This window comes from Palaemon carinicauda, chromosome 16 (genome assembly GCF_036898095.1).
Source record: "Palaemon carinicauda isolate YSFRI2023 chromosome 16, ASM3689809v2, whole genome shotgun sequence".
Classification (NCBI taxonomy): domain Eukaryota; kingdom Metazoa; phylum Arthropoda; class Malacostraca; order Decapoda; family Palaemonidae; genus Palaemon; species Palaemon carinicauda.
The window spans coordinates 74301883-74324319 of record NC_090740.1 but is presented as its reverse complement, the minus strand read 5'-3'; the positions used below and the strand labels follow the sequence as shown (position 1 = coordinate 74324319).

Genomic DNA, 22437 nt, shown 5'->3' with positions numbered 1-22437 from the left:
TCTGGAGATCATATACATGTTTGTTCCAACACGAATACTTACCTCGAACTACCTTCTTAGGAGTTACCTGTAATCTCCTCTTCACCAACCAGAGTTTTGTGTAGTATACCCTAAAACTCGTTTTCTATGGAGGGCTATCTCGGGCGTAAGAGAACGTGCCCTGAGGGTAGCTTTTGCGCTACGTTGAGGTCCGCTTGGGTCGTGAGCGTCGGTAAGTTCTCTGGTTGCGACGTGGTCGTCTCTCTCGACCCTTTGTGTGCGCCGCATGTCTCCCACGTGTTTACCGCGTGGTAACTTGTGCTTATCCCTTGTGTTCCTGTGTGTTCACTACCCTTCCTCGTGCTTCCCAAGGGTATTCCTTTGATTCCCTGCGTTCCTGTGTCTTGTGTTTGTGCGTTATGGAGCAGATCCGCCGTTGTCCTGGGCCTAGAGCCAGAAAATCGTGTGGAGCGTTCCTCTCCAAACCTGAAGTGGATCCTCACTCCCTTTGCTCTTCCTGTAGGGGCAAAGTTTGTTTGTCTTCGGATACATGCCTCGAGTGTGTTGGTTGGAGTGATATTCAGTGGGTGCGTTACGGCACGAAGAAAAAGAAATCATCGAAACGTTCACCCAGGAAAGCTAGTGTTTCTTCGCCGCTACCGTCGCCCAGTGAACGGTCCGACGGGGCTTCTGTCTCTCCTTCCCCTACCCAGAGTAGGGGACGAGGTAAGTCCATCGTGGGGAAAGAGCCGGGCGTTCTTCCCCAGGAGTCTGGTGAGTGTGAAGTGGGAGTTGCGGGACCTTCTCGGGCTAGTGAGGAGCCTGATAGTGCTGTGTCAGGGAGCTCTGGAGACTCAGCCCTTGTGCTTGGGGGGCACGTTTCCTCTGATGACCCCTTATGGTGTAGCAATGTTGTTTCTGTGTCTTCGCCCCCTTCGTGGGCCTGTGTTTCAGGTTCTTCGGCAGGCGGTGACAACCAGGGTAAGTTAGGTTCCGCAGGGAGCGATGCCTTCGGATGGAAGCTTCCTAAGACACCAGGTAGGTCCCCTATGCGGATGGAAGAGGGCCTGGATTCCTGGTTCCCTAGTGTTGGGCGCCAACCCTCATTTCCAACCCCTCTCACGGAAGTTCCTGAAGCCTTCCTGCAACCCTCTACCTCGGGTACGCAACGAGTCGCGAAGTCCCCCGCGGCCCCCGCTCCCGTACAGTAGGTACAGTGACGTCGGGCTCTTCGGAGGAGTCATTCTCGTCGGGAGAAGAAACCAGGAGGAAACATCGGCGTCGAAGGGAGCGGTCCAGGAGCAGGCGTTCGCGCTCAAGATCACGTTCCAGGTACAGCAGGAGGTGCTCCCGTTCTCCACGGAGGAAACACAGGAGGAGTAGGTCACCCGATGGCGATTGGGTTTTCGTACCCCGTAAGTCGGAGATACAGTGTTCCCCGGACCGGTGGTCTAGGGATTTCTCGCCAAGGAGACCATCCTCCAGACATGGTTATGACCCTCGCAGGGAGAAACGCGAGAAGGCCTCTGCAGGCAGGCATAAGACCGCAAAGCCTCCGGTTCACCCCGCCCAACGGGGGGAACCGCGCTTCCTTACGGGCAGCCTGGCCGAACCAGCCCAGCTGGTGCGGCCCTCGGACCTTAAGGAACGGTTCCCGCTGTCAGGTCAGCCCACGGGATCCGCGTCCTCGTACCCCAGGGAACATGATCGGACACTAGTCCTCGCCGGTTCGGCGATGCCTGTCCTAACCCCCGTCCCTAGTGCGGAGATCTCCGCCGGGGAGGACCAGTACCTCCGCAGGGGAGTGCCTGTTGTGCCAGGACCAAGGCGCCCGGTGGGAGTGCCCGGTGACCCGGCTCCCCGGACTCAAGCCGAGGCTTCGGCCGACGGTAGAGAGGGTTTCCCGACGGAGGACTCGGCCTATAGAAGAGTAATTAGCCTGATCAGGAGACATCACAAGATCGAAGAACCGGCTGCTACCGATGAGGACTATTGGAGGTCCAGCCTTATCCGGTTGATGCAGGCTCCTGTCCAACCAAAAGCCTCCCTGGCTCTTCCTGTGGCCCGGGATCTCGTCCTTGGACAGGAGCACGTGGATAGAGTGGTGGCAGGTAATGCCGAAGCTCCCAAGACTCAGAGCTCTTCTAAGTTGCTCCAGGGGCTCAAAACGCAGAGCAGGCTCTATGTGCCAGAAGGACCATGGCCGGAAGCCTGCAAAGTGTAACCTTCTCTCGACATTCTGGGACAGGGTGCCTCGGAGGACAGAGCCTCTTCAGCCCCGGTCTGTTTTTCTCCATCGGAGGCTGCGGTGATGGAGGAAATGTCTAGGGACCTAGTACACGTCTCCTCTTGGCCAGACTGGTGGGCTTCCACATTAGTAGGGGTGCAAGCTACTTATGACTCGACAGACCCGGAACAGCAAAGCCTCCTGAGGGAGCTTATCACCTCCAGGGGCAAGACTCTCAAGTTCCTCACTTACCAGTCTCTCGCCCTGACAGCGAATTGGGTGCTTCGCAAAAGAGACACCATCCTGGCGAAGGTGTCCCGGAAGGTCCCAGACAGAGAGGCGAGGGCCATGAGGAGCCTTCCTTTTGTGGGGTGACTTCTTGTTCCCCTTAAAGGACTTGGAGGCGATCATGGAGAAGGTGTCTAAAAGGAAAGAATTAAACGCGCCCAGGCCTACGCCGGTAAGGAGACCTCCCTACAAGAGGTCAGTCTCAGACAATGCCGTGACGTCTCAGGCCTCGCCTAGCCTGACGAAGAGAGAAGCTCCTTCTTCCTCCTGGGCCTCAGCGCCTCAGCCCCCCCGTAGAGGAGCCCCAGCAGCTTCAGCCTCCTTTAGGACAGGTTATTCTGCCTCCAGGAGAGTCCGTTCAGGCCGCTCCTCCAGGAGAAGATAGTGGAAGGCCCCCTATTCTTGCCCAAGCCTCAGGTTGGGGGATGCCTCAGACTATATTGGCAAGCATGGAAAGCTCACGGAGCAGAGCCCTGGACAGTGTCCGTACTGAAGGGGGGCTACAGGTTACCGTTCTTAGCAGAACCCCCCCCCCCTCTAATTCCGGCCATCCGGTCGGAGTGGCTGGTACCCAAGGATCCGTTGAAGAGGGCCGCCCTTCAAGAGGAGGTGTCCACCATGTTGGAGAAGGGCGCCATGGAGGAGATCCTACAACCAGGTCCAGGTTTCTACAGTCGACTGTTCCTAGTGGAAAAAGCGACAGGGGGTTGGAGGCCGGTTATAGATCTGTCGGCTCTCAACAAGTTCATAAGGAAGACAGACTTCAAAATGGACACTCCGAAGTCAGTCCTGCTGTCCTTGAGGGAGAAAGATTACATGATGACCATAGACCTCAAGGACGCTTACTTCCAAATTCCGGTCCACCCCTCGAGTCGAAAGTTTCTCTGGGTGAAATGGGGTACCCAGATCCTGCAATTCAAGACCCTTTGCTTCTGATTGTCAACAGCTCCCCAGGTATTCACGAGAGTCTTCAAGACAGTCTCAGTCTGAGCTCACGAACGAGGCATTCGCCTCATCCGGTACCTGGACGACTGGTTGCTTCTTTCCTCCTCGAAGGACGTCTTGAAGGAGCAAGGGATGAAACTTCTCCAGTTTTGCAAGGATCTGGGTATCATGATCAACCCGGAAAAATCGAACCTATCCCCCTCCACCAGAATGACCTATTTGGGGATGATACTAGATACCCTTCTGGGAAAAGCATTTCCTTCGGAGGACAGAATAAGCAATCTGATGGAGATCCTTCATCCTTCGTCCGTTCCTGTCGGTGCAACCCAGGAGGGCGAAGGACTGGCAAAGACTAATAGGGCATCTGGTGTCGTTGGAAAAACTGGTTCCCCAGGGGAGACTCAGACTCAGAGCCGTCCAATGGAACCTTAAGAACCTCTGGTGCCAACTGGACTCGCAACAAGAACTAATCCCAGTCCTGTCAAACACAATGCCCTCCCTGGAATGGGGGCATTGCCGATCGAACTCGCTCAAGGGGATGCCCTTCGCGACCGACCCTCCCGAGTTACTTCTGTTCACAGACGCCTCCAACCAGGGATGGGGAGCCCATCTCCTCGACGAGACAGCGAGAGGAACCTGGATGGACGGGGAGAAGGACCTACACATCAATGTCCTAGAGTTGAAAGCAGTCCAGAAAGCTTGCCTACACTTCGTCGATCTACTAAGGGGAAACACTGTGGCGTTGATGTGCGACAACGCCACAGTGGTAGCGTACATAAAGAAACAAGGAGGTTTGAAATCAAGGGAATTGTGCGATCTCGCCCTAGAGATCCTAGATTGGGCAGAAACGAACCAGGTTGTGTTATTAGCAAGGTTCATCCCCGGGAAAAAGAACGTGCTGGCCGACGGTCTCAGCAGGATGGGTCAAATAGTAGGGACAGAATGGTCCCTCCTTCCAGAAGTAGCCAAGCTCATCATCCAGCGTTGGGGTTCCCCGGTGATGGACCTCTGCAACCAAACTGAACGCACAACTTCCCGTGTATTGTTCTCCTGTCCCAGACCCGAAGGCAGCCTTGGAGGATGCCTTTCAGCACAGGTGAGACAACCTAGACGTGTACGCTTTTCCCCCCCTTCACGTTGATAAGGCAAGTACTCAACAGAGTAAGGACTGCCCGGAACTTAAGGATGACTTTGGTAGCGCCCTGGTGGCCGGAGAGAGAGTGGTTCGCAGACCTAAAAGACCTGGCGAGTCAACCTCCGTGGCCACTCCCCGACAGGTCAGATCTTCTACGACAGCCGCATTTTCTCAGGTTTCACGACAACCCACAGTCTCTACGTCTTCACGCCTGGAGACTATCGAGCGACTCCTGAAGAAGGAGGAGTATTCATCAGCTACTGCTAAGAGGATGTCGCTATACCTGAGAAGGTCGTCAGCAGCGGTCTACCAAGCTAAGTGGGCCTCCTTCACGAAGTGGTGCGCTTCGAGGCGCATTAAACCCCGCAAAGCCTCGGTTCCAGACATAGCGGACTTTCTGGTATATCTCAGGGACAAAATAGGAATGTCAATCCTAGCTATAAAAGGAGTGCAGGCCGCCTTGGGTCAAGTCTTCCTCCTGAAAGGCATCGACCTGGGTTCCTCTAGGCACATCTCGATGCTTGTCAGGAGCTTTGAGCAGTCCTGCCCCCCACAAGCAGTTAGGGTGCCTCAGTGGGACTTAGCTAGGGTCCTGAAGATGTTAAGTGGCCCCCCCCTTCGAACCAATGAAAGATATCGTAGACAGGGATCTCACTCTCAAGACAGTCTTTTTGCTAGCCTTGGCTTCCGCGAAAAGAGTAGGGGAGATCCATGGGCTGTCTTATGACTTCTCTCATTCGAGGGGGTAGAAAGAGATATCTTTCAAGTTCGTTCCTTCTTTTGTGGCGAAGACCCAGAACCCAGCTGTCTGGGATCCAAAATTCGAAGGTTTCTCTCTGCCAGCTATCCCTAGGACGGGGAATGCTGAAGATTTGAGATTATGCCCGGTCCGTGCCATTAGAAAATGCCTTGAAAGGACGGCTCATCTCCGGCCAGGCATCAAGAGCCTTTTCGTCTCCACAGGTGTTACTAAGAAACAGGTATCCAAGAATACCATTTCCTTCTGGTTGAGACAAGTTATTGCCAGGGCCTACAGGGAAGAAGCTCTGGCCTTACCAGGCGTCCCCAAACCCCATGACATCAGGGGTCTGAGTACGTCCTTAGCCTTTGAGAAAAACATGGCAGTGGGTCAGATCCTTCGGGCAGGTACCTGGTCTAACCAGTCAACCTTTACTGCCCATTACCTCAAGGACTACTCAAGGAAGTCCTTAGACGGGTTCTCCATTGGAACTGTCATCTCCGCGCTCCAAGTGATTTAACGGTAAAAGCCCCAGGCTCAATCGTGGATAGCAAACCGGGAGACACAGGTTCGTTCCCTTTCACCCTATTCCCCGTTTTTTCCCTATCCTTATCGGAGATAACCCTCTTTTAACCATTGGATAACACATTCTCGGCAACTACGTTACTGGATTCAACATCAGAAGAAGTTTTTCAAAGGGTGAGTACTTAGACACTAACGTGAGCTCTTTGTGTAGTTACCCTATCGTCCGTTTTCCTAGTATGTTTTGTTTATACCTAGTCCTCTTGGCTTCCGCTTGCTGGGTCTGAAGGTCAGAAAGGCACTCCCACCTCCTAAAGTGTAAGTCTCCTAAGAAAGTAGTTCGAGGTAAGTATTCGTGTTGGAACAAATCAAAAATTTTAAGTAATTTTTATTTTTCCTAACATACTTACCGAGAACTACTTTCGGGTAATGGCCCTCCTTACCTTCCCCGAGTGCCTCTCTGCCCTTGCGAGAATTGTGCAACATCCAAAGAACTTACTGACGCTCACGACCCAGGCGGACCTCGACCTAGCGCCAAAGCTACCCTCGGGGCACGTTCTCTTATGCCCGGGATAGCCCTCCATAGAAAACGGGTTTTAGGGTATACTACACAAAACTCTGGTCGGTTGAGAGGAGATTACAGGTAACTCCTAAGAAAATAATTCTCGGTAAGTATCTTAGGAAAAATAAAAATTACTTAAAATTTTTGATTTTTGCATACATAGACGCAATAAAGGGATTTTGACGAAGGAAAAATCTATTTCTGGGTCGAACCTGTGACGGCCGGCGAAAAAGTCCTTCTTTGTACTTTTTCTGATATAAATCTTCCAAATATACCAGAGAAAATTAAAAGCATGGAATGCAGAGGTTACAACCCTCGCGCGAGCACCTTGTTGGTGTCGTATATCTAACAAGGGCGTTTGTAAAACACTATTCACAGGCTGTCTTCCATTTAGATAATCCCTTCATCAAAGGGGGAGGGCCGTGACAGGCCCTAGAGAATACAGTTGGGTTACCCTACCGACACCCACCACTCGCGCTCACTAGGTCATCCTTCTGCAAGAACATATGGCTTGGCAAGGAAAGGGTGGGTCCGTACAAAAATAATCGGGAAGGGTTTCGCCGGGCGTCACAGGTCTCTCCCCAGAAATAGATTTTTCCTTCGTCAAAATCCCTTTTCTGGGTCGAACCTGTGACGGCCGGCGAAAAAGTACCAGAGAATGCCTTCCAAGCCCAATAAATTAATAACATAATGAGGAGAATACAATCACCATGTACGACAATACTATGATATAATAAAGTAATTGTCCAATTACCAACCAGCCAAATGACATAGGGAACGTAAGGTTAAATAATAATGACGACAAGGAACCAACTGAGTGTCGAATCGCAAAAGGCATCAAACCTTACATGTCTAAGTATATCTAAACATTAAAGGAACGGTAACTACAATAACAGTTAAACCATAGGAATTAAACATGGCAAATATCATAGGGCTAACGAACTACCAAGGAGAGCGGCGACATGGTGTGAGTGGCGGGTAGGAGGGAGAAGAGAAGAGATGGAAGAAAGGAAGAAGAGGAGATTAATGGGGAGAGATAAGGCTCCCCTCTGCCATCGTTGGGTATTTAAGGGCCAGTAAGATCTTTAGATATTGGCGTTTGACAACCATAGGGGATTTCCAACCCGTATATTTTTTAAAATCATCAAAGTCCCTGTTCTGGAAATCATTGTTGGAGGCATCTACTGTCCGTATATCATGAGCCTGGGGAAATGATTCCGGATTAGTATGTTTAATGAAGTAGAGGATTTGTTGCCTGATACCGTGAATGGAAATAGTACCTCCTTGTTCCCTGATAACCAAGGAGCCAGACGAGCGGGTGGCAGTTCTAGCTAAAAAGGGGCTTGAGAGTGTGACTGTACACGGAGAAAAATCCTGGGGATGAAGAATAATCTTCCGAGAGGAGCACCTATTTTGCGGATCCTCATTTTTTAGCTAGGGAAGCTTTGTCTGGAAAGGAGTACTTCGGCTGAAGGGAGGAAATCTATGTTTTCCGGGTTTCGTGAGAGCTGCTAGTTCTGATGTTCCATCACCTGAGGCCATAGCCGTTAGAAATAAAGTCTTCCTAAGAAGAGTGATATAAGAGCAGGATTCATTGTCCGTGTCCATCGCAAGTTTGAGAACACCGTTCAGAGACCAAGAGTCCTTTTGTGGCCGAACCGAAGGTAGAAGCCTAGCACATGTTTTTGGGGTTGATGAGAAATAGGAATCAGCTAGGTTAATGTTGAACCCAACAAGGTAGATCTTCTTCAAAGCTGACTTGATGGTGGTTAAAGTGCTAACTGTTAGGCCTTTGTCAAATAGGAACCTCAAGAAAGAGATGGCTAAATGCGGGGACATACGAGTATGGTCTGCACTCTTAGGGGACCTACTAGTTGTTAACGGCCGAATCATATTGGCGAATTGTCGAGTCCCTTTTTGTCCCATTCGATGAAGAGATCGTTTCCGGTTCAATGTTCGCATCTCTACGAGCTGCCAACTTCCTGTAGTCCACAAAGTTAGAGTTTTGGCTATCCTTGAGTAATCTGACACAGTGAGTTTGGATACTCGGGTCAGTTTGAGGAACGGGATCCGGATGGGACTGAGTTTCAACTCGAGGAGGAGAGGAAACCAACTGTTCTTGGCCAGTGAGGTGGTACTAAAGCCACTGCGCCCGGGAAGGAGCGTAGTTTGTGTAAAAGTTTTTAGAAGATTCCCTGGGGGAGATAGGGAAATCTTCTTCTAATGGTTCCAATCCCGGGGTAATGCGTCCATGGCATAAGCCCGAGGGTCCAGGGTTGGGGTCACATAACAAGGAAGTTAGTGATTCATCTGAGTTGCGAATAGATCTACCTGGAGGCCTGGAACGAGCCTGAGTATCCACCGGAATGAAATTATGTCTAGAGACCATTCTGACTCCAGTGGATCCGTCCTGGATAGTGAGTCCGCTCTCACATTCTGGCCTCCCGCTAGGTGAGGTGCTGACAGGAACCAGTTCTCTTCTGTTGCCCAGGCGAAGATAGTGACCAGGATCTGATTCAGGTTGGGTGACTTGGATCCTCCCCTGTTGACGTAGTGTACTGCGTCTGTATGTCTGACACTACTCTGATGTGGGTCGACCTCGGAGGAGAGTCTCTCTTCAGGGTCAAGAACACTGCCATGGCTTTGAGAACAATGATATGGGACTGTTTCATGGAGAGTGACCAAGAACCTGAAACATCTGATGTTCGGAGTAATCCCCCCCATCCACTTAGAGACGCGGCTGTATGGAATGTCACTTGTGGAGGTGGGAATTGTAGAGGAACCGATTTGGAGAGGTCCTTCGGTTCGGACCATGGGTGTAGTCTCATTTTCAAGACAGAGGGGATCTTCGAGACCATGTCTCTTATAGGTACTGTAGCTCTCTTTCTCCAAACTCGATTGATGTCTTTGAGTTTGGCTTTTATTAGATCTGTTACTGAAGTGAATTGGAAAAGTCCGAGGATACTTTCTAAGGCTCTTCGGACACCTGTTTGTGTTTGAGAAAATTTTTTGATCTTGGAAACTATTCCTCTTACCTTTTGGAAGGGAGAGACAACGTGTGCTTCGAAAGGTCCCACTGAATGGCTAACCATTCTAAGCGGACTGATGGTTGCAGGCGAGATTTTTTGGAGATTGACCCGAAATCACAGGTTGTCGAGAAATTGGAATAATTCCTTCGTAGCTCTGTTGCCTTCTATGACCGGCCGGGCCCAAATGAGCCAACCGGCCAGATAAGCAATGATCTGTATCTCTTGGTTCCTGAGTTGTTCTAACACTCTCTCTCCTAGTTTTGTGAATATCCTGGGATCAATGTTGAGGCCAAAGGGCATGTCTTGAACACAAAGGCTTTCCTGCTTAGGCGGAAACCCAGATAAGAAGAGAAGTTTCGGGCTAAAGGCGCAAGATAATAGTCGTCGGTAAGATCGACAGAGGTGGTGACGGTCCTACGGGGAAGTAAGGTCCGTACCTGAGAGATAGTCAACATCCGGAACTTGTCGCAGAGAATGTAAGAGTTTAGCTTGACAAGTCCAGGTCCACTCTCAATGCCGCCAAGCCTTTCTTCGGAATTGTGAACAGGTGGCTTTGGAACTTCAGTGATTGATCCCGTTTGATTGCTTCTTCTTGAGTAACCCTGTGGTGTACTCTTCCAGGATGGAAGTGGATTTCTGGGAGAAGGTCACTGGTGGAGGAGGAGGACCTTGTGGCCATTTTCACCTCAAACCTTTAGAGATTATGCTATGAGCCCACAGACCGAAGGTCCAATGGTCTCGAAAGTGGTAAAGTCTACCCCCTACCGGGACCACCGCGTTGTGAGGGGGTGAATCTAGGTACTTTCCTTCTCCGAGCCCCCTTTTTTCTAGGTCCGTCTCGATGGCGAGACTGTCTTCTACTCCTGTAGCTTCCTCTCTGGTGTCCACGAGAGGAGCCTGAGGGTTCGGATCTAGGGCTGTATGCAGGTAAAACATCCCAACGGGGTTGGGCTGTGTACCTGGGGAATCAGTGAGGTAGACCACCTGATGAGGGGGATTTGGATGCATAGACGTCGAATCGGAGGGAGGCTGTGATGACGAGTGGGTAACCGACTATCGATTCCTGTCTGATAGAGGCCTCAGACAGAACGTATTTCCCACAACTAACCCGATCAGACCATCAAACGTGTAGGTCGAATTGGAAGGGCAGATCTTGGAATTATCGTAACCCCCAGACTGACAACATCCTGGTCCAGACAGATCGGGCCTGCCCTTTAGGAAATAATACTGTTACCTTCGGTACCTTGTCTAACCTAACCAAGGCAATCTCTTTCAATCGAATGAATCCATTGAACGGGAATTCTAGTACCTGGGAGTAAATTCTAGGTCCCCCAGAGGAAGGATGTCTATGCCATCCAGATTTATGGTACCATCTATATATGGAACATGTAAGGCAAATCTCTATGCGTTGTTTTTATCGAAGGAGGTTACTTCGATATGCCTGGGGCTGTAGGGGGAAACTTCTGAGTTCCTGAACGGATCTGACTCACTACCATACTTTTGAGCTCCGTCATAGCCCCTTGGTTTTCCCTAGAATGTGTTGCTTTTAGCAGTCACGGTTTATGCAGGGTAACATGAACATCAGGATCCATTAAGGGTCCTAGGTCGGTGACGTAGGTAATTGCAAAGCTGAAGGCTCAAAATTCATCCCCACCTACCTGCCCGTCCATGGGGTCGTCGTCCAACCTTAGAGAGGACACTCTGAGGAGATAGGGACCTCTAGATGGAGCATTTCTTCCCAACCTTGATAACCAAGGGCGGAGAGCCTCTCTTGCAGGCCAGAGAGATTCATCATCATCCTGACGGGAACCATGTAGGCGAACCTTCTGTAAAAGAAAGGGGACATAAGTCTGGATGTTCCTTGAACTTTGGTTAGTGATCCTATTCACAGGCTGGGATCAGCTGTATAACTCATAAAAATCAATTTTAAAGAAAAATCATTTAATGTACTATCTTTTGGGGTATAGTTCGACACTTGTATTCATGAAATGTGACACTGTTGGCGCATCCGCCACAGGTTGGCCACCCCTGACTCAGACGTTCAGAACCGGGTCTAACATTATTTACTGGCTATTAGTATTCTATTGATTCATCTGTTCACTGACCAGAGTTTCAAGGAACAGTAGATAGCCTCTCATGGCATGGTTAGTCTCGACCCGGCCCTTCATTAGAAGGGGCCAACGTTTGGTTCCCAGTACTGAGTGGAAACTTATTTCTATTTGAACACTATGTTGTATGGATATTTATTCATATTTAGGCATAGTTAGAATTGAATATGTATAAATATAGGCATAATCAATTTATTTCTATTTGAACACGATGTTGTATGAATATTTATTCATATTTAGGTATAGTTAGAATTGAATATGCACAAATATAGGCACAATCAATTTATTTCTATTTGAACACTATGTTGTATGGATATTTATTCATATTTAGGCATAGTTAGAATTGAAAATGCATAAATATAGGCATAATCAATTTATTTCTATTTGAACACGATGTTGTATGGATATTTATCCATATTTATACATAGTTAGAATTAAATATATGCATAAATATAGGCATAGTTATGTTCATATATTTTTATTTGGACTTTCAAGAATAACTAATGAATATTACCAACGCAAATTCAAAGTGTCATTAAAGTAAGTACAGTTTACTTTGTATTCATGTTAAATCCTTTCCTTTACAGCAAAACAAGAGATTGGCCACCCGTGGTCTGAGTGAGCTCTGTCTGTACCGGAGCTCCGGTAACAATCCCCGGTACAAAGGTCCGTCATAGTGACAACGTGAACACCAGAGGAAAACTAATATTAACCTCAATGCTGATCGCCTGTACGATATCCGGTTAAGCCGGAGATTCGATGAAAAGGATCGTAATAACGATATTGTGATTATTTATGAAAAAGGGGTTCATACCCTGATTCTGATCGTCTGATTGATCTCTGTTTGTAACGGAGAACTAGTGACAAAGGTCCGTCATCGTGAAAACGTGATCCTCAGCGGTACGATAACATTCTCTAATACTGAATGTTTGTGTTATCTCCAGTGAAGCCGGAGATTCGATGAAAAAGGGACCGTAATAATGAAACTGTGAAGTCTTCATCGGTATCACATTGTTAACTCCGGTTCTGGCCGTCTGCTTGATCTCTGTTTGTACCAGAGATCCGGTAGCAAAGGCCCGTCACCGTGATATCGTGACCGTTCCCGGTACGATAACATTAACCTCAATGAATGATTGTGTTATCTCCCGTGAAGCCGGCCGTAACGGTGTAATTATGATCAAACATGACAAAGGTTCGTGTGTAAAAGGCTTCAGCCGGAGTCCGAGTGCCGGATTACACCGTTGCACTCCAAAAATCTGCTCCTGAACGTTAACTAGTTCTCACCCAATGAGTATCCATATAGCGGAGCATAACTCAAGGCGGAGCTAAGCATAACTCCGGAGCTAAGGGTGTCGGTATAAAACGACCCCAATTAATGACTCATACACTAACGTACCTATTAATAGTGTTAGCTATATTAACAGTAACCACATCAATAAAAAAACGTTTATAATATTAAACGTACTATCATCAACTCTGATACTAAGAGGAGGCTTGAATAACTCGTGATCGTATAAAAACGGAGAACGGGAAATTCACCTCTCTTACTCGAGCTAACAAAGAAAACGAGAGAAGGGATAACTCATATCTGTAGAACAGGGAACGAGCAGTCTCTGTTTTCGCTCTCAAGGTTACATAATAAAAAACTAACATCACACAATAAAACAAGAACATTAATAAAATTTATTGCTTTTCTTAGTAATAACCAAGAACGAAGAATAACGTAACAAAAAAACAAGGATATAGTCTAAATCGAAGCCTCTGAGGCGAGAACAAACTAACAGACTAAATCGCTAAACTTTAATTCGCTATTCTTTAAATCGCTATTCTTCGTAGGTCCAAATTGGACTTGCAAGCAAATAAATACCATAGTAAAAATTAATGATAACAATAAAAGGCCATAAAACGTAAGTGATATAACCAAGATGACAGAGTACCAGATGGGCAAAATTAACTAGAATATTTACCGAAGCGAACATAACCCAAAATGGCTGCCGATACCTCGGCAGGACAATCGCTTCCAAAACTAAAAACCACCATATTGGAAACAGAACAAATGCCCGGTACTGTCAAAAGCTGCCAAAACAAACTATGGTACTTAACATTGGTAAGGGTGAAGTATCAACGTCAGTCATGTTGAATTAACGACAATCACTTCGAAAAACACTGGGCAAAACACTTATAAACTTTGCTGGCAAGTCCAACACAGAAGGATAACCTAGTCCCCTTAACCTGTCATCTATTCACACCAATAAAGCCACACCGTCTCTTGTTCTTCACCTTTGAATCCCTGACAGTCTACCTGTCACTTCACCAAGCATCTCCAAATATCACTTCACTCTTCCCTTTTATCTTTCTCACAAAAGGCCACTACAACCATCCTTCTTTTCCAAAGTATGTTTCCAATCTCACATCTTTTTATTCTCTATCGTACTACATTCAGATACCCCTAAACTAGAGTGCATGAAACAGTCACTCTGCCCCCTCCAACTCCTTCTCTTTGATATCTCGCAGGAAGTAACTATACTGGAGAGGGGATTCCTAGTCTCCTTGTCCCGTCCATTTTAGTCACCTCTTACGATATGCAAGGATACTTTGGCGTTATTCTAATTGTTGTCATGCCCCTGCGGCAATAGAAGAGAAGCAAATCTATTATTAGATAAAGGCTTCAAAATTAAATGAACTTTATATTACAATATCAACTTAACTTGACTCCTGTTCTATAAATATGCTGAGCTGAATAATGATGTTCTGTTTGGTCTTCTGAATCTTAAATTGTTGAATGGATGTGGAGGTTTATCAAATGTCTTACACCTGCTTTGAATATTAATCTGTAGCAATGTTGTTCAATTAGCTTATCGTGTATGCTGTATAAGATTGACCATGATACTAACCATCCCTTACTTTCAGATCTTCTTAGATTATACCATCCACTAGGAAATTAAATTTTATTATTAATTTGTTGTTTGTATTAGTGGCTCTTGCTGTGTTTCAAAAGGCCTTAAAAGTTATTGCATAAAAGATTAATTTTCCCAACAGATTTAGGCTGAAGTATTTTGCTTTCAGACAATGTAGGTATTAAATGAATAAAAATCCTTATAAAGTAACCAAAGCTGCGACTACTATGACTAGAAATAATATGAACGTGTCTTTTAAGTGAGTTTTTCTCAAAAACACCACATATTTCTGTGATTCTTGACAATCTTGAACACCTACAGTATCATCTTTATTTAGTGGAAGGCTTCATGCAGTAATGATTCTGACCATAACAAATTAAGTAGACCAGACGCCTGATTAAATTGTGTTTGTCTTCATTCCAAGAGGAATGCCATATTGTTTGTGAAATGCCATATTGAAGAATTACTGTCTTAACTTTGATTGTCCTTGCTTATTCGATCTGTGGCTATTTGATGAAGATTCTATGGGACTGTAAATTAATAAATATGATTTTGGTGATCCTTTTTTTAGTTGCAGTAACTGGAAACCTCTGGAGTTGTGACTTATATACTTTCGTACTCCATACAATGTGTACTGTAGTTCTTTTTCCCAACCATTTCGGTTAAAGAAGTGATATTTTCTTTTTCAGAAAGCGTCATGAAAGTGGAATGGAAGAGTTAGAAAAGAAAGCTGAAGAAAAACGGGAAAGTATATCCAAACTCCAACAGCAGATGCAGCAAATCATGTTGAAACAAGCTCAATGATCTCGTTGATTTGGCTATCCTTCGTAGTTTCCGAATGTCTTTTGTTGCTGCTTTGAACATCATTTTGTAACCTTGCAGCTTACACTTTGTTATTTCTATGTTTTTGTTCAACATATGAAGTAAATATAAAGGTGATGACTGCTAGGAAAAGGATAAGCTAGACCGAAATTTAACATTAAAATATTTCCCCTTCAAGTTCTTTATGAAATTCTGAGATCTTCCTATCCTTAATATTTTGTTTCTGATGTTAGTGTCTTGGTTGTTGAGCCAGGATATTTTTACTGCCTGTTGCTATAGTCTTTTCATCTAATATATGTTGCACAACCAATTAAAATACACTTTCAACTATGTTACTTTTTGGAATTAGCAGATGTTTTTGTTCCTCAAAATGGCTGTGACATGTTTAATTTGTTGGAGTCTTTTAAATTCTTTGTGAACATTTTTTTTTTATTTAAAAAGAATGTAGACCTTTAGTTGGACATACTGTAAATTGTGCAGTGTGGTTTTGTTTGTTATTATAAATGAAGATAGACAAATAGAGCCTGAAAAGGTTGTATTTTATGTCTAGTATGATTACCAGTGGTATATTGTGCATTGCTCCCATGAATTGAATATTACATTACACAAGGCTTGTATGCAGTGAAGATAGGTTCTACAATTTTTGTGAATATAGTATTCTAGCTTCAGAAGTAACGGTAAAGGCACAGACATCTAGATATTTCAAATACAATAATTTAAACTTAACAATTACAGTATATTGTTTGATGATCAATTGGTTGCTTATTCCCAGCAGGGGTGTTGAAAGGAAAACAAATAAGTGAAAAGATCAGTGTGATCAGGCTTTTTATCTAATGAAAAACTAATGCATTTATGCATTGGAAGTTCCAAAGGCCAGGTTCAAAATATTTTTTGTAACAACTAAGGTAACCCGATATTATCATTGCATTTCTTTAATTACTGTATTGAATACAGTATTGTGCTTTGAAATTTGCAAGTATCAACTTCTGACAAATGTATTTTATGATTAACAAGCAAAGCTTTCTGCAGATATTTTTGAAACTGTACGGTAACCTGTAACACTTATACAGTGTTGTAATTAATAACTACTAGTCTATCTGTGTCAGGTTTGAAATTCTTTGGTCTTGTTGCAGATTTGATTTTGTGATGTATCTATTTCAAAGCTGCATGTGCTACTTGGAATATTTTGTTTCTACCTTAAAGCTTTCATGAATATATCATCCTCCAACTTATTTGTTTGTTTTATTACATAATCATTGTGAGTAAATATGCTTTGTTCTAGAGATAGGGAAGTATCTAATTTAAGTAGGGTTTCCATATGACTTAAAAAAAATATAATTTTCAATATTAATCTTACCCGATAATCATGTAGCTGTCAACTCTGTTGCCGACAGAAATCTACGGTCGGGATACGCCAACGATCGCTATACAGGTGGGGGTGTACACAACAGCGCCATCTGTGGTCAGGTACTCCAGTACTTCTTGTCAACACCACCTCAATTTTTCCTCTGTCGTGCCTCCGGCTAGACCTACATGGATACGCTGTTGATTCTGGAGTTATTGTTCACGATTTGGTGATGTATTTGCTCTAGAGTTTAGCCTTCGCTATTCAGGAAGCTTTATCATTAGCTTAGCAAGTTTTTTGGAATTAATTTGATTTAATTTTGGTGACGAAGAGAGTATGAACTCTCTTTCACTTTTAAATGGCCGACCCTTCCCTTAGACGGAAGTGTTGGTGTCGAAGAGAGTATAGACTCTCTTTCTTAATTTTGCTTAACCCTGGATAGGTACGGTCCTCGGACACCCCTTTAAGGGTATACTCGGACGCGAACGACCCCGACGTCAAAAAAAATTCATGAAAAATCAGTTTTTGCAGTAACCTCCTTTTTTCTTTTGCCAAAAAAAACTTCAATGAATGCTTAAAACAACTGTAAAGATGAATACTACTCATCTGCAGAAAAACTATTTATTATAAATATTTTAAAAAATTAAGTAGAAAAAAAAAAGACCTGACATAAAAATTCATAAAAAAAAAGTTTATACATATATACACAAATCCTTTTAGGAATTGATTCTTGAATGTTTAGGACACATCTTGATGTATTTTGGATGAAGTCAGACCCATGGAGGTGAAGATCTGAAATGAGAAAAAAAGGGTAACTTTTTTTGGCCCAAAAAAGTTGTCCAAATTTCATGAATTTTTTTGGGTACCCAAATGAAATAGGAAGTGGCTAATTTTTTTAGGGAATATACATATGTTATCCTAAAATAGAAATATGTAAAAAAATCTTCATTATTTTGTAAATTACATTTATATCAGGGGCCATATCTAAAGGTAATTTTTTGAGTACTTGGAAATTTCGTAAAAAAATACATATATTTAATATATAATATGATATTTATGCAGGTAAAAATATACCAAAATATCACAAATTCTATAGGGAACAAGAATATATATAGATAGGGCAGCTTACGCTTCGGATATGTCCACAAAATGGCCGCCAACCACACTGACTCAGACTCCCTAATCTGCCACTTGAAATGTAGGAAGGGTATGTCAATTTCAAGGTGTTATTTACTAATCTAATTATTATTGGATATGCATAAAAATTGTATGGTGGGTTGCTGGATAATTGTCGATTATTTTACACTATAAAATTAAAATTCTGACCCAAAAAATTTTTTTTGAAAGGAAATAAAATCGAAAAAAAATGTAAAACAATATTTTAGCTAAAAAAATTTGATGATATTCAATCAAAAAAAAAGTAAACAAAATATTCCGACAAATAAACATCTAGAGGAATCATTACTCTGTGATAGTTCCTTAGTACGTAGTAATTTTGAAAGAATTGGGAAAAAGCGAAAAAATGGCAATCACCGGAAAATCGAACACATACCTATATATACGCCATATCTGGCTAAAAAAAAGATAGGCATGGGAAGCCAGATCATCTAGAAACACTTTCCAACACTATAAAAATATAAGTTTTGCGACACTACTTGCCAATTCCTTACGGTAACATGACTAAGCAAAAAAATGCAAAACAAATATAAAGGGGCACTCGTGGAAAAATGGCCATTCTAATATACGGCATTTCAGAAAAAAAAAATTTCAACCACGTGCTAGGCAAACCATCAAGGCATATTTTCCGACAAATAAACATATAAATGAAATATTACTCTGTGATAGTTCCTTAGTACGTAGTAATTTTGAAAGAAATGGGAAAAAACGAAAAAATGGCAATCACAGGAAAATCGAACACATACTTATATATACGCCATATCTGGCTAAAAAAAAAATAGGCATGGGTAGCCAGATCATCTAGAAACACTTTCCAACACTATAAAAATATAAGTTTTGCGACACTACTTGCCAATTCCTTACGGTAACATGACTAAGCAAAAAAATGCAAAACAAATAAACAGGGGCACTCGCGGAAAAATGCCCAACATTCTAATATACGGCATCTCAGATAAAAAAAAAAGACATGCACGTGTTAGCCCAACCATCAAGGCACACTTTCTAACACATAAACATGAAAAAAAAATCAATAATATACGGCAATTCCTTACTACGTAGTAAATTTTTACAAATATTGAAAAAAAACAGAAATTGGCAACCGCAGTTAAATACCCAATATACCAATAACTACGTCGTATCTGACAAAAACAAAATCACGCATGGGTAGCCAGATCATCTAGACACACTTTCCAACATTAAAAAAGCAAAAGTTTTACGACACTATTTCGCAATATCTTACGGAAAAATGACTTGGCAAAAAAATTTAAAAAAATTAAAAAGGGACACTCGCGGTAAAATGCCCGACATTCTAATATACGACATCTCAGATAAAAAAAAAGACATGCACGTGTTAGCCCAACCATCAAGGCACACTTTCTAACACATAAACATGAAAAAAAAATGAATAATATACGGCAATTCCTTACTACGTAGTAATTTTTACAAATATTGAAAAAAAACAGAAATTGGTAACCGCAGTTAAATACCCAATATACCAATAACTACGTCGTATCTGACAAAAACAAAGTCATGCATGGGTAGCCAGATCATCTAGACACACTTTCCAACACTAAACAAGCAAAAGTTTTACGACACTATTTGGCAATATCTTACGGAAAAATGACTTGGCAAAAAAATGAAAAAAAATGAAAAAGGGGCACTCGCGGTAAAATGGTCCTCGTGGTGATGAACGACATTTTAACTAAAAAAAAAAACATGCACATGGTAGCCAAACAATCCACCAAGACTTTCCACAACTGATAACCTATACAAGTTGCACCATTCTACGACAATTTCATAATACGTAATAACTTTGATAATTATGCAAACTACCTCAGAAGGGTAAACTCGGACGCGAACGACCCCGACGCGTCTCAGAAATCGGGGAAGGAGTACAGCTACAGCAATGCACATCTGGACACTACTAGAGCGTGTAGGGGAGACACCTCCTGCAGGTCGATCACCCACAAATTCAGTCACAGGGGTGAGTCACGTGAGAAAAACCTGTTTTTTTTTGACGCTCGGGGTCGCAAACGACCCACCGTACCTATCCAGGGTTAACAAAGTTATAGATTTATTTTATATCTCTCCGCCTTTTATAGGCCTCTTCGATTAACTTCCTTTTATTATAAACTTATTAAAATTAATTTTTATATTTGTTTATATGGGACCTTTCCTAATAGTAGGCGGTCTTTTCTTGGAACCGAAGTTAATTAACATTGAGCCCGTCATTTCGTTTTTACCTGTTAACATTTTATGCTATTTTAATGTTTTTGAAAGAATTTCTTTGATAGTCTCGTACTGTTTTCAAAGTTGAACTAACGTTTTGTTTTGTCTCTGCAGTTGTTGACGTTCAGAACGTTCAACTTGCGCTCTATCGTTACGATAGAGAGAGAGAGTATTCACGGTTTCACGTTGCAGTAAGAGTAAACCGATTCTAGCGTTTTGTTCATTCTTTCTTAGCTTAAATGGTTTTAATTCTAATAAAGGAACTTTTTATTTGGGAAATCTTTCAGTTTTTTTCCTTTAACAATAATATGTTTTAACGATATATATAATTGGGCTCATCTCTCAGGTTCTAAGTCAAAAGAGAGAGAGAGAGAGATAGAGACGGAGGGAGAGAGAGGAGGGTAAACGTTTCGTTCAAGCGGGTAACGTTGTTATCGTTTTTGCTCTTCTCCCTAGTCTCTTTAGGGGAAGAAGGTAAACGTTTCTAGAGTTTTATTCTTGTTCCCAGGCTTTATGCGGTGAGAGATTTTAAACGTAGTCTATTTGATCTAGTGTTTAGTCTCTTTTCCAGCCACTGAATTATTTATCTTTCATTATGTTTTTCTGTTACATTGTAATACTGTTTTCGCAATTACTAACTTTTAATGAAGGATAGAATTGCGTGTTTCAGGTACAAACCACTTAAAGTTTCGAGTTCAGTGAAATAAGTGCAAACAGAAAATCAAAAGTGATAAAGTGATAAGCGCAAAGTGTTACAGTGTTGCGTTCGAGGGTTCGTCTGTTCGTGCCAGTTGTTCGCCTAGTCTGGGACCTCTTACAAGCTCCCAAGCCCAGGGGAGAAGTAACGTCGAAGGACTTATGGGTTCATCAGGCCTTGATCGACGAACAGACGTTTCCCTCCGTGGTTTCGGGTGTAACCAACTCACGTAGCCGACGTGATCACCCCACCCACACAAAGACGAGAGAGCCCATTTATTCCTCGTCTGCGGAAGAGGTTTCTCGCAGAAACCATGGACCAATCTTGCAGCTTTTAAGTGCAAGTCGGTCCCTTCCGCGCAAGTCCAACTCCTAGGTGTAGCCATTAGCACTGGGTCAGTTCGGACTTGCTGCAGTACGACAACTGCACACCTCCCAGAGAGGCAAGGTGGTACCGCAACAGGCAGTAACTCCGTCTGTTGCCGCACCAGCTGTTTTAGACCCTCAGTCTCAACGGACAGTAGCTCCGTTTGTTGTTGTCTTTCATAGACCCTAGTGGTCTATGCTGCAGACAATGCAGTCTCAGCTATGCGGTTTTGATGCAGGAGTTTCAGGCAGAGAAGGTTAGCACACCTCCTCCTGCGAGCGCTCCTCCACCTCTGCGCAGTCCACCCTGCTAGACGTATGATGTTGAGGCTCCTCCTGCCTCCATGCGTGAGCTGCCGCATTGGGAGTTGCCAGGTACCAGCGCTATGCAGCAACCTCCTCTTACCTTGAGGCAGGAGCCTCTTGCTATGCGGCAACCTCCTCAACCCTTGAGGCAGGAGCCTCATGCGTTGCGGCAACCTCCCCCACCCATGAGGCAGGAGCCTCATGCGTTGCGGCAACCTCCTCCACCCATGAGGCAGCAGCCTCATGCCATGCGGCAACCTCCTCTACCCATGAGGCAGGAGCCTCATGCTATGAGGAGCCTCATGCTATGCGGCATCCTCCTCAACCCATGAGGCAGGAGCCTCATGCTATGCGGCAACCTCCTCTACCCATGAGGCAGGAGCCTCATGCTATGCGGCATCCTCCTCAAACCATGAGGCAGGAGCCTCATGCTATGCGGCATCCTCCTCAACCCATGAGGCAGGAGCCTCATGCTATGCGGCATCCTCCTCAACCCATGAGGCAGGGACCTCATGCTATGAGGAGCCTCATGCTATGCGGCATCCTCCTCAAACCATGAGGCAGGAGCCTCATGCTATGCGGCAACCGCCTCAACCCATGAGGCAGGAGCCTCATACTATGCGGCATCCTCCTCAACGCATGCGGCATGAGCCTCATCCCTTGCAGCATGAGCCTCATCCCATGCAGCATGAGCCTCATACCATGCAGCATGAGCCTCATCCCATGCAGCATGAGCCTCATCCCATGCAGCATAAACCGCACGCCATGCAACATGCTCTGCTTACCTTACAGCATGCTCTACATACAGCATGCTCTGCATACAGCATGCTCTGCATACCTTACCGCATGCTCCTCAGTCACACATCTTTGGTTGTTGCCAACTCACAAGACTGTCAAGCAGTTTCATTACGTTGCCTTCTGGTCTGCTGCTTTTGCACCAGTGAAACCCTCACTGAGAGAACTTAGCTTTTCTCGGATATGGTTCCTGTAGATGAGAAAGTGCTATTCTCCCTCCTTCTGATATTCCCTTGAGGACTCTGTCATTTGGAGAGGAGCCTTTAGCTGC

At 44.4% G+C, this 22437-nt stretch overlaps 1 protein-coding gene across 1 annotated transcript in view; it reads left to right on the top strand.

Annotated features, from left to right (window-relative positions):
* The window catches only part of Pfdn6 (prefoldin 6), a 92242-nt gene extending 75757 nt beyond the window's left edge, over positions 1–16485 (top strand). Inside the window, exon 4 of the mRNA XM_068389911.1 lies at positions 15121–16485. Coding sequence (XP_068246012.1) covers positions 15121–15235 — 115 coding nt within the window. The 3' untranslated portion in view covers positions 15236–16485. The remainder of the gene's footprint in view (positions 1–15120) is intronic.
* The last annotated feature ends 5952 nt before the right edge of the window (positions 16486–22437 follow it).